Source organism: Mastacembelus armatus, chromosome 7, assembly GCF_900324485.2.
Source record: "Mastacembelus armatus chromosome 7, fMasArm1.2, whole genome shotgun sequence".
Lineage (NCBI taxonomy): Eukaryota > Metazoa > Chordata > Actinopteri > Synbranchiformes > Mastacembelidae > Mastacembelus > Mastacembelus armatus.
The window spans coordinates 26231330-26243895 of NC_046639.1; the positions used below are offsets into that span (position 1 = coordinate 26231330).

The 12566-nt window shown below is 38.4% G+C and overlaps 1 protein-coding gene across 1 annotated transcript; it reads left to right on the forward strand.

Annotated features, from left to right (window-relative positions):
- Positions 1 to 425: 425 nt before the first annotated feature.
- On the forward strand, positions 426 to 12529 carry LOC113145170 (tumor necrosis factor receptor superfamily member 1A). Its single transcript, XM_026331595.1, has 10 exons — positions 426 to 674; positions 1504 to 1597; positions 1689 to 1808; positions 2116 to 2247; positions 2388 to 2433; positions 3496 to 3665; positions 3870 to 4034; positions 7965 to 8002; positions 8263 to 8371; positions 10957 to 12529. Exons 1-10 carry the CDS (start codon positions 660 to 662, stop codon positions 11340 to 11342), a joined length of 1275 nt encoding a protein of 424 aa, XP_026187380.1. The 5' UTR covers positions 426 to 659; the 3' UTR covers positions 11343 to 12529.
- The last annotated feature ends 37 nt before the right edge of the window (positions 12530 to 12566 follow it).

A 12566-nucleotide genomic window follows, 5' to 3' on the forward strand; every position in this document is an offset into this window, starting at 1 on the left:
AACAGGTGAGAACGTTAGTCAAACTAAAAGTAAAAAAAGCTTCAATATATAATAGTGTGTGCAGTCACACATACTTCAGGAGCACAGTGCATACTCCTCTCTGGCACCTTTCTATTTATATTATTTCTGCTCATATTGTGTCTTTGGCTTTTCTGCTTATGAAGAAAATGACAACCGGGCCGTGTTGACGCCTATAATGGGTCTAACATGTCCAGAGTCCAGCCGTGTTGGGACTTAAACACCTACATTCAGCTTTGTGATTCCCATATCTGTCACCCGCCGCCGGGTGAACCACACTGTCTGTATCAGGCGGCTTCAGTGGAATTACATGTAAAAGTCAGGCTGACGTCGCCTCCAATCGTTGTGTCACTGTCTGTGTGTGTGTGTGTGTGTGTGTGTGTGTGTGGGGGGAGTTACATGATCTCACTGTCTTTCCTGTTTCTTGCACCACTTCTCTGAAGACTCCAAAGAACTGACAACTCTGACCCACAAAGACACAGGCTTCCTTCAGCATTTCATTTGACTCAGCTTTAAAGGAAACCTTCTGATGGCTTAACGTCACAATGCCTCATCCTGTTGATGAATTTATTCGCGTCCTGGCAATAACTGTATCGTGATCGTCCGAACTTGGTTGTTTTGTCACGGTTTCTTCTTCCAACATGAACCTTGTTTTGGTGAGTAATCCCATTTCAGTTGATTTGAATTAGTTTATCTGAGAGTGTTTTATTTTGTCATTACATGAAATGAAGGTGACAAACATTCACTGGGTCTCAGTGTTTGAGATTAAAGGAATTGCTCTAATATCCATCCATCATCTTTACCTGCTTATTCCTGTTTAGGGTCACTGGGATCTGCTGGAGCCTAAGCTTTAATTTTCAAGCTTTAACATTCAATGTTTGTTATTTTGATGAACTTTTAATTTGTATATTTTGCTGTTGTGTTGTATCACAGTGGTGTTTTGGTGTTTTTGGGTTCAACACGCTGCTTCTTAGGACTTTTTGTAAAACATCAGTGTTTTCATTGCTTTGTTTCAACAAGAGTCCAATGTCCCGATAATATTCAGTTTAGTGTCACTGAAACAGTCATTGGGTTCAGAAGAACATGAATTAAGAACCCCGTCCGTGTGGAAAACACAGGACATGTCTGGCCACAGAACAGTATCTTTGCCTGAGCGCTGCTGCAGAATAAGAAAGCAGATTCTTACAAATCGTCCTGGTGCCCACGTTGCTCCGATGCTTAGAGATCAGTGTAAGATTATTTTGATTAATCAAATACTTTGAAGTTTACTTCTTGTGAAATCCTATTTGAGACAATCCATGCAGCTGCATCTCCATCCATGTGTCACGTTTGTATATTGAGGTGTAACGTAAGAGGGAATGGACTCTGGTTCGGTTTCTTCCTCACCAACATGCGTCAGGTTTGGGCTGATTTGTCTTTTCTGAGCGACAAATCGGTAAAACCTTATCGGGAGTGAGTAGATAATCAAGCCTCATCTTTTTTCAGGTTTTGCCACTATTCACCTTCCTTCCTAGTATAAAGGGTGACAGCATGGTGGCAGAAAACACAAGTAACGCATGTTACACAATTTGCCCCCCTGGTAAGTTACACCAACAGACAGCACACGTCGGCCTTGTGTTGTGCAGTTACGGTGCAATAATCATGTTGACTAATTGTCTTTTGTCTTTCAGGATATCATAAGGATGGTGCCTGTGGTCAAAACTTGCTCAAATGTAAAAAATGTGAAAATAACACATTCACGGCACTTGAAAACCATTTAGATGAATGCATTAGGTGTGGCGCATGTAGTCGTAAGTATCTCGGCCGTCACTTGGAGCTCGAGGGATGAGATTCCCTCCTGTCAGGTTGTGGGATGTTGTGTAATCATTTGAAGCCAATTTCACTGAAATAATATGGTTATGATGCTGTTTGTTGCAGTTGACATTCAACATTTTGAGCGGCTTTGATAAATGGAGCCATTACTAACAAAATAGGAGCTGGCTGGAACAGTGTGAACACTGGTGCTTTCCCAGTTTTAATGTAGGCCCTGGGGGTCAGGACTGTGTGTTAATGCTGTGGACTGAGGCTCAAACACTTTGTTTTGATTTTTCCCCACAGATTATGAGGTAGTGGTAAAGCCCTGCTCCATTACTAATGATGTGTCATGTCAGTGTAAAGTGGGATACTACAACTCACACCAGAACTCTGGGGAACTGAATTGCAAGGCATGCAGATGTAAACAATGCAAAGGTAAGTGCAGGCAAAAGGAGTGAAAGTGCTGGATCGGTATTCACAGCTGCCACATCGATTCTTAAAATCTGATAGAATCACTCTCAGCAAGGAGACATGTCGTTTGACTTTTCCCTGCCACCCTCACTCTTGTCTTTCAGAGCGGTATACTTCTGAAAACAGAAGACAGTGCCAGCACTGCCAGAGGTGAGGGAGCTTACAGTGTGAAACTCCAAATATGGTTCGATCCTGTGTGCTTGTTTTTTTCTGTGACAAATCGAACGTGCACACAAACCTGCAGTCAAAACGTTATCAAAATACCGTATTGATGGCTTCCTCTAAAGCAACTGTGGGTCAAGGATCTTTTTCTTAACATATCAATATTGACCCTTTGCAATTACAATATGTTTTGACCTTTTTTTAATTTCTATTGCATGTTTGAATTATCGTAATTGTGTAGGTGTCCTTTACCTTGTTGACGTCTCCAGCACTGTGTGTAATTACTTTCCTGTGGATTTTCTTGACTTATATATTTATGAATGTTGTTTAAATTTCCTGACGTCATAGTAGATTCTGTGTTTTCTTATTTATATTTATTTTATATTGTGAGGTTGAAACATGAAACAATCAATCAGGTCAATTAATTTGATTGATTGAAAAAGAATCTGCAACTGTTTTAAAATCTATTATTTCTTTGTTCTAATCACTGCAACTTCTCAAATGCTGCAGTTTTCTTTTCTGGTTTGTTTTATATTGTTTGAAATTGAATTTCTTGGGATTTTTAGACCGAACAAGACGCCTGAAGACGTTTTATAGCCGTTACAAACACTGAAATCTTGTCTTTTAGTCCCAATTTAAAAAAAAAAATGCATGATATGATTTTGGATCTAGGGTGTGTTTTTATAAAGGAGGAAGCTCTTCTACAAAATTTTCGTTTTCTTCTCACGTCTTTTAGCGACTCAGTTCTTGTGGTTTTCCTGAGGCCCTGCTCTAGCAGTGCTGTGCCCTTAGATGTAAAAAATCCTCAACGTGAACATGGTTTTGACTCATAGAGCTGAAATTATTTTTACACAAATAAGGACTGTGGATTTTATCACTTTCTATGAAATCACATAGGAAAGCAATAGTTACAAGAATCAGAAAGTGTTTGACTGTTTGTCTGGGCACCTGTCTGTTGTTTTAAAGCCTCGTGAACCCAAACCTTTAAGGTGTGAATAAATATGTTGCATAATTTCACACCTCACTACATTAATCTCACCCTCGTTTTAGGGAGTGTCTGGAAGACCCAACATGTAGGAGGAAATGTGCAACTACAGTTGCACCTTCTACAACTGCATTTTCGACTACATTAACTAAATCTACGGCCGTGATGTCTACGTCTGTGGGAACCACACCTCTGAACAGCACACCGAATCCTGTCATAGGTCCAGACCAACAAAGTTAGTTCTACGAACTTATGCATGTAAAGTGACAGACGTACTGACTAGTCTGCTCTGTAATGGTTTTATGACTCATATGCCAAAACATATTTTACACTCTATCACTCTGCAGATATATTCTAATCATCAAAGGACAGAAATATTGTGTTGTTAGGGTTAATGACTAATGGAGTTGACATCAATGATTGTTTGTGTTCATAACAGTTGGTCACATCCCCTGGTTTTTCTGGGTGGTGGTGCTGATATTGCTGGTATTGTTTGGGCTCCTGCTGCTCTTCACCAAGAACCTGCTAAGACACCCAGACGGCCGTCCCTGCTGGAGCCTTAACAAAGTGTTGGAGCCACATGCTAAGGACCCCAAATTTACAGGTAAGTGTTGCAACTAAGTACATTTACTTTAGTGCTGCGTCTAAGTACATTTACTTTAGTGCTTTGTCTAAGTACATTTACTTAGTGCTGCATCTAAGTACATTTACTTTAGTGCTGTAACTAAGTACATTTACTTAGTGCTGTAACTAAGTACATTTACTTTAGTGCTGCGTCTAAGTACATTTACTTTAGTGCTGCGTCTAAGTACATTTACTTTAGTGCTGTAACTAAGTACATTTACTTTAGTGCTGTAACTAAGTACATTTAGTTTAGTGCTGTAACTAAGTACATTGACTTTATTGCTGCGTCTAAGTACATTTACTTTAGTGCTCTGTCTAAGTACATTTACTTAGTGCTGCATCTAAGTACATTTACTTTAGTGCTGTAACTAAGTACATTTACTTAGTGCTGTAACTAAGTACATTTACTTTAGTGCTGCGTCTAAGTACATTTACTTTAGTGCTGCGTCTAAGTACATTTACTTTAGTGCTGTAACTAAGTACATTTAGTTTAGTGCTGTAACTAAGTACATTTACTTTAGTGCTGCGTCTAAGTACATTTACTTTAGTGCTTTGTCTAAGTACATTTACTTAGTGCTGCATCTAAGTACATTTACTTTAGTGCTGTAACTAAGTACATTTACTTAGTGCTGTAACTAAGTACATTTACTTTAGTGCTGCGTCTAAGTACATTTACTTTAGTGCTGCGTCTAAGTACATTTACTTTAGTGCTGCGTCTAAGTACATTTACTTTAGTGCTGTAACTAAGTACATTTACTTTAGTGCTGTAACTAAGTACATTTAGTTTAGTGCTGTAACTAAGTACATTGACTTTATTGCTGCGTCTAAGTACATTTACTTTAGTGCTGCGTCCAAGTACATTTACTTTAGTGCTGCGTCTAAGTACATTTACTTTAGTGCTGTAACTAAGTACATTTACTTAGTGCTGTAACTAAGTACATTGACTTTATTGCTGCGTCTAAGTACATTTACTTTAGTGCTGCGTCTAAGTACATTTACTTTAGTGCTGCGTGTAAGTACATTTACTTTAGTGCTGTAACTAAGTACATTTACTTTAGTGCTGTAACTAAGTACATTTACTTAGTGCTGCGTCTAAGTACATTTACTTTAGTGCTGTATCTAAGTACATTTACTTTAGTGCTGCGTCTAAGTACATTTACTTTAGTGCTGTAACTAAGTACATTTACTTAGTGCTGCGTCTAAGTACATTTACTTTAGTGCTGCGTCTAAGTACATTTACTTTAGTGCTGTAACTAAGTACATTTACTTTAGTGCTGTAACTAAGTACATTTACTTTAGTGCTGTAACTAAGTACATTTACTTAGTGCTGCGTCTAAGTACATTTACTTTAGTGCTGTAACTAAGTACATTTACTTTAGTGCTGTAACTAAGTACATTTACTTAGTGCTGCGTCTAAGTACATTTACTTTAGTGCTGTATCTAAGTACATTTACTTTAGTGCTGTAACTAAGTACATTTACTTAGTGCTGCGTCTAAGTACATTTACTTAGTGCTGCGTCTAAGTACATTTACTTTAGTGCTGCGTCTAAGTACATTTACTTTAGTGCTGTAACTAAGTACATTTACTTTAGTGCTGTATCTAAGTACATTTACTTTTAGTGCTGCATCTAAGTACATTTACTTTAGTGCTGCGTCTAAGTACATTTACTTTAGTGCTGCGTCTAAGTACATTTACTTTAGTGCTGTAACTAAGTACATTTACTTAGTGCTGCGTCTAAGTACATTTACTTTAGTGCTGCGTCTAAGTACATTTACTTTAGTGCTGTAACTAAGTACATTTACTTTAGTGCTGCGTCTAAGTACATTTACTTTAGTGCTGCGTCTAAGTACATTTACTTTAGTGCTGCGTCTAAGTACATTTACTTTAGTGCTGTAACTAAGTACATTTACTTAGTGCTGCGTCTAAGTACATTTACTTTAGTGCTGTAACTAAGTACATTTACTTTAGTGCTGTATCTAAGTACATTTACTTTTAGTGCTGCATCTAAGTACATTTACTTTTAGTGCTGTGTCTAAGTACATTTACTTTAGTGCTGCGTCTAAGTACATTTACTTTAGTGCTGTAACTAAGTACATTTACTTTAGTGCTGTATCTAAGTACATTTACTTAGTGCTGCATCTAAGTACATTTACTTTAGTGCTGTAACTAAGTACATTTACTTTAGTGCTGTATCTAAGTACATTTACTTTTAGTGCTGCATCTAAGTACATTTACTTTTAGTGCTGCGTCTAAGTACATTTACTTTAGTGCTGCGTCTAAGTACATTTACTTTAGTGCTGCGTCTAAGTACATTTACTTTAGTGCTGCGTCTAAGTACATTTACTTTAGTGCTGCGTCTAAGTACATTTACTTTAGTGCTGCGTCTAAGTACATTTACTTTAGTGCTGTTACTAAGTACATTTACTTTAGTGCTGTAACTAAGTACATTTACTTAGTGCTGCGTCTAAGTACATTTACTTTAGTGCTGTAACTAAGTACATTTACTTAGTGCTGCGTCTAAGTACATTTACTTTAGTGCTGTATCTAAGTACATTTACTTTAGTGCTGTGTCTAAGTACATTTACTTTAGTGCTGTATCTAAGTACAGCTTTGAGACTTGTATTTTACCTGAGCACTTAAGTTTTATGCAAGGGACACCTGACTGTGCTGTGTTTCACAGCTGCATCGTGTCCTTCTTTTATTCCACTACGTTTATTATTACTTTTATTTTACAGTAGTTGATAAATATAACACAGTGTTGTACATTATATTAAACAACCCTAAATAATATAAAATATTTTAAACTCAGTGCTGCGTTACAGTTATGCCTGGGCATCTATACATCACTCACAATAATCACTATTATAAGTAAAGTAATTGAATCCAGTCCACGGCTACTCTGAATGCAAATGAAGACTTTTTCATTTTGTTCCTTTAGGGTCTGTTTTGTTGTCTGTTCCTGTACTTTTACTTAAGTAAAGTTATGATTTAACATTTTTAATTTGGACTTTATAGTGTTTATGTTATAGTCTTTATTTCTACCTAACTGTACATATCTCTGAGTGATGCTTTATTCAAACACAGGGCGACTTCTCATGCAAACATCCCAGAGCCATTACTAATGGGTTATATTGAAGAAGACACTTAATAGAACAAACATACTAAAATATAAATGATTAAATCCATGTTTTCTTCTTAGAACACTTCTTATCCACAATAGTACCAGATTTCAGGTTGGTATGTAAATGTGCTAAGGTTTTACGGGGCCATTAGTCAGGGCATCTTTTTTGTGTGCAAAAGCTTCCCAAGGGTAACGGATCACCTCCGTAAACCAATAAACACGGAGACAATAACCTACAAAATATGGCAAGTAGTAGTAGTAGTAGTAGTAGTAGTAGTAGTAGTAGTAGTAGTAGTAGTAGTAGTAGTAGTAGTAGTAGTAGTAGTAGTAGTAGTAGTAGTAGTAGTATTATAGTATAGTATAGTATTGAAAAAGCATCTGCAGATTTGTATGTGTCCAAAAACATGTCTGAGTTTTCTCCACTTCTGAAACTGAACACAAAGGCACCTGTTGGTTATGCAACTTAGCGTTTCACACAGTTCATGGATTGATAATATCAATGATATATATGATGTGCTTCATTTGTGATAAATGCTTAATTTATCGAAGCTCTGGCTTCAACACCATAAGACATTAGCAAACATCTTTCTTAACTTTTTTTTTTGTTTTTTACTTGTTTCGATACACACAATATGAAAATAATGTGTATAACCTTCAGGTTTTACGATACTTAACAAAAAAATGTCTTTTTCAGAGAATTTTGACTGAGTTTCTTTTTTCATATGCTTTCTCAACTAAACAAGTTGAAGCAGGAAGCTTACCGATAATATCTGCTTTTCTCCTAACAGAACAACGCAGTCATCAAGACGCCAGCCCGACCACAGTGGTTTGTCCTCATTGCATTTTGTGTTCTGTTGAGATAGAGATCTAGTTCGAAGCATGACTGTAGGTGGACAGTCGGAGAACATGTAAATAGAAAATGGCACATAAAGGTCAATAAGAGAAAAGATGAGCTGTTGATCAAAATTAGTAGTTTAATTTTAAAGGTTAAACTTAAACTGTAATTTAATGTCCAATTTACTTATATTTTTAGAAAGGTTGAAGAATTTCATTAATCACTTCCTTTTTCATGTTTCTCCCTTCAAGACATTAAACATATCTGAGGAATTTCCCATGTTGGCTGTTACTCAGAGTCCGGCCACAACAGAACCTCCAGCCCACAGTGTTTCTCTGCAGCCAGACGCTGAACATGAAGGTAAAAGATTCAACATTTGACTCCCAGGTGCCTGTGACTTTATTCCGTATGTTGGTTTGATACGTTTCTGTCCTGGTACAGGAGGTGGGCAGCTAAAAATGTGACCCTTACAGACATTACAGAGACAATATTTAGGTTTTTATCTATCACATGCCTTCCTAATGTTACTGTTACTACTACAATGCTAATAGGGTCATAGGTCAACAATAGAAGAGGAATGCAGCTGGTCCTGATCTATTCTGAATCAAGACAAGTCAGGTTTTATTTGTGTGGGACCCTTCAGACACAGCACCAAGTAGCTAATAACTAAAAGCTCCGTCTAAAGAGCTGCATGCTTTTCTGGGTGCAGCTACACGATGACCCCTAGATGACCCCTAGATGACCTGAGGGGTCTGGCTGGACTATAGTCAGCGAGCAGATCATCAAACCATGAAGAGCTTTGTAGACCACTAGTAAAATGTGGAGGCTATTTCTGTTTTTAAGATATGCATCCTCTAACTTTAAATATGTTCTTTAAATAAATCTGTCTGAGTTAAATGTTTTCAATATTTAGCATCAAGAATGACCCCAAGGTTCTTCACCATTTCACTAATCAAAACTGTGGTGAAAGCATCTTACATAAACAGAGCAGTTTCAGTACTGAGATGAGAGCCAGACTCGTATAATGAAAGAAAGAAATAAACGTAGCACATTAATGACAGTGGGCTAAAATAGAAGCAAAGCACCGTTTGTCAAACCATATTTTGAAGTGGCCTTGAACTGAGAAACCCAGACACAACCTGTATCGGCCTGTTTGAAAAGAGAAGTAGGAAGAAAGGCTTTAATTAGTCCTAATTTTTAGGGGTTCTGGTTAGATAAGTTAAAAACAAGTGATACACAGATGTACATGTGGCAGAGACGAGTATGATCAGTAAGAAAGAAGAAGAACTAGGAGCAAAGACACAGCAAAGGTTATTGGAGGACAGTTTTAATAAACTTGGTCTTCATGTGAGAGTGAGACTTGGTTCCTCATTGAAGATAATATCCACAGCCTGCTGGACTGTACAGGTCTGATTTGTATGTGGAGAAAAGTTAGAGCCTCTTGATAACAGAACAAAATGTGTGCGTTTAATACCAAGTGTGTAGAGATGTTCAGCTAAAGGCTGTGTGTGTTTAACTAGTAGCACAAGTTTATTGTACATTTATTAAATGTCTAATAAACAGTGGGTCATCACTTAATATGAATTGACCCAAACAGCATAAATGGACATTGTGGATCACCCAGTGTCAGTGCGTAGCTCTGAAACCAGCAGAAAGTGAGGGGGCTGGGTTAGTGAGTCAGATTATAAAACTGCTGTTTTGTTTGAATGAAACAGACAAAAACCTCAAACTAGAATTATAGCGTCAGAGCAGCATTATTTCTATTGTGCAGTCTCTAATATCACTGTTTACTGATCAGCGAGTTAAAACGAGGCTTTACTAGTCACCGTGCTACGCATCCCAAACACCATGTGAAGACAATAAAAAAAATGTCATGGTGACGGAGCTTATCTGATTACTGGCTTGGTGTATTAGCTTAAGCTGCACTCTTTTCATCTGTGCATGTTCAGCACACTGTTTATCACTGATCAGCTCTGTGGCCCAAAGAAATGGAAACGGGGAAATAGGTTTCACGCTCTCACTTTTTCACATCAGTCAGCGCTTTGACATTAGGGGAAATGGCAAATCAGATAATAAGTGCATGTCACTTTTAACTGTGAACAATTTGCATCCTTGTACATCATGAGAAACCATCAATATCCACACATAGATGTTATTTCTAGAATATACAGTGTTAATGTTTTTGATAAAGCTACACTCCTTGTTTTTAAAGTCTTCACTCTTGCTGACAATGTCATGTCAGGCTGTGGAGTCTGGCATTTGTGACTGAGCTGAAAACCCCCTGTGGTCAAAGCTCTTGTTGGTGCTGGGCGTGTTGCTCTGCTTTTCCCGTTACAGTGTTTGCTGGGAAATTTTCTTAGCTGGACACATCATAACAAACCTACATCTAAACCATGTAATACCAAGTGTCACTGTGAGGGACTTCACTGTATTGCTGCTTGATATTTTACAGTATGTTGTTTTTTTTTTTTGTCTTTTTTATGTGGAGATGGATTTTCCATTTTCCACATGTACATTTAACAATATTGAACATTTCTACAGGCAGCAGCTTTTCCCCCTAATGTTATTATTTAAAACACTGAGCACCAAATATGATTAGAGGCTGTTATTCTTTTATACTTTCCCTAATGTCAGCAAATCAAGGCCAAAGCGCACAGTGTGTTAGACCAACATTTAAAATCAGCTCACAAATGTCTTGGTTCTTCTTTATAAAAGGCCCAGTAAGTTTCTTAAACTGCAGCTGGACACTGTTGACAATGCTCCGGCACAGCTTCCGGATCTTCATGACTTTTACTGTGGCTGCAAGTTTGATTAGAAAAAGAGGAACTTGGGAGATTTGAAAACTGAACAAAGCTTTATGTAATGTGGTTAGGCAGCAGCACACTGAAGACTTTCCATGTTTGCATGGCCAGTGTCCTCTCATTGTCTGTATTGTCTTCTCCCAGATACCAGACAGGACGAGCATCTAAGACACTGGCCGGCCATTGTCCTCTACGCAATTATCAAGGAAGTGCCCCTGCGTAGGTGGAAGGAGTTCTTGCGTCTGCTGGCAGTGGCCGACGACCAGCTGGAGCGGGTTGAGCTGGAGGCCGGGTTGGGCATGGGCTCACTGGAGAAGCAGTACCAGATGCTGAGGCTGTGGAGCCAGCACTCCTCCGCGAGCCTGAACGATGTCTTCTCGGCCCTGCACTACATGAATCTGTCTGGCTGTGCCCAGATGCTGCAGGAAAGCCTGGAGAAGCTGCAGTGGAGGCCTGATGGGAAGCAAGAGTTCACAGCCTGCAGAAATTACACAGACCATGATTTCAGTGCAGCCACACAGGACACCTGAGGCTGAGACCAGATCATTACACCATACAAAGCTAGGCATGGGTGGCAAACCTTCAGTGCCTGGATGGATATTACTAACTCTATCTACTACATGGTATAACCACAGAAACCATCAGAAACATCTTAACTGACCTATACTGAGTAATGCTGATGTATAATACAATCAAAGAGTTAAATGGCATCACGGAGTATAATAGAGATCCCGACTGGTCCACCTACAACTGGAGTAGTTCCTCTTTTCTTACTTCTTTAGTAGATATACCTGTCTTCAAAAACATCCCATACTTATAGCTATTTAACAAGGAAGTAATTCATTCCCTCATCAAGGCCACTTACAATGCACATTGTACATATAGAACAGAATTCATTTGGTGCATATGCAGAATAAGCTGCAGGGCTAATGGTCGGATCACTAAGTGCCTTCCTCAAATCCACCTGAAGACCAACAAAAGGCATCGTCAACAATCAGGCAGTCCTATAATAACAGCTACAAACTGTCCGTGGAGAAAATCTATTAAAAATGAATTGAAGAAAATCCCATTATACTGTCATGACACTCGGACGCAAACCACTTAACCTCCAGCTTCCTCTATAGCGTTTGTTCCCAGTCCACAGTGGAAGCTGGTTTTGGAGCATAGTGCTGGTAAACTCTGTAACTCTGTGACTGTGAACTCCCCGTCTGAAACATAAACCAGCGTCCACCATTATTTTACCTCCAGAAATAGGTGCTCATCTTTGTCTTTTAAAGAGTTTACTACATCGAGTGGAGTCTTATTCAGTATTTAAACTGTGTGAATATTTAAAGGTACATCTGTGATGTTACGGCACTGCCACGCCTCGTTATGTCTGAAACCTCTTTCATCTCATATGACATGAAAGTCTAGTACAACCCAGCCACTGTTTCTTGTTGCACACCACTGCGAGGGAAGGAAACTGAAATCCCCACAGGTTGTCAGATTTTCAGTTTCATGTAAATGGTGAATGGTGTTGACGTGCAGTAGGTTGGGTTTTTCCTCACCACTCATGTTCCATCCAGACCGATGGTTTCCTGTTGTGGTGTCAGGGTATCTCACTTTGAGAGGTTTTCTTATGAAGGTTCAGTTACTGATAGTAAAGAACTTGGATTTTCCAGTAATGGAGTTTGTTAATGAATTTTTAAACATGAATCTGTTTTTGACTTGGGTCTTGTGTGTGTGTGTGTTTTTTCTAATTTATATATATATAT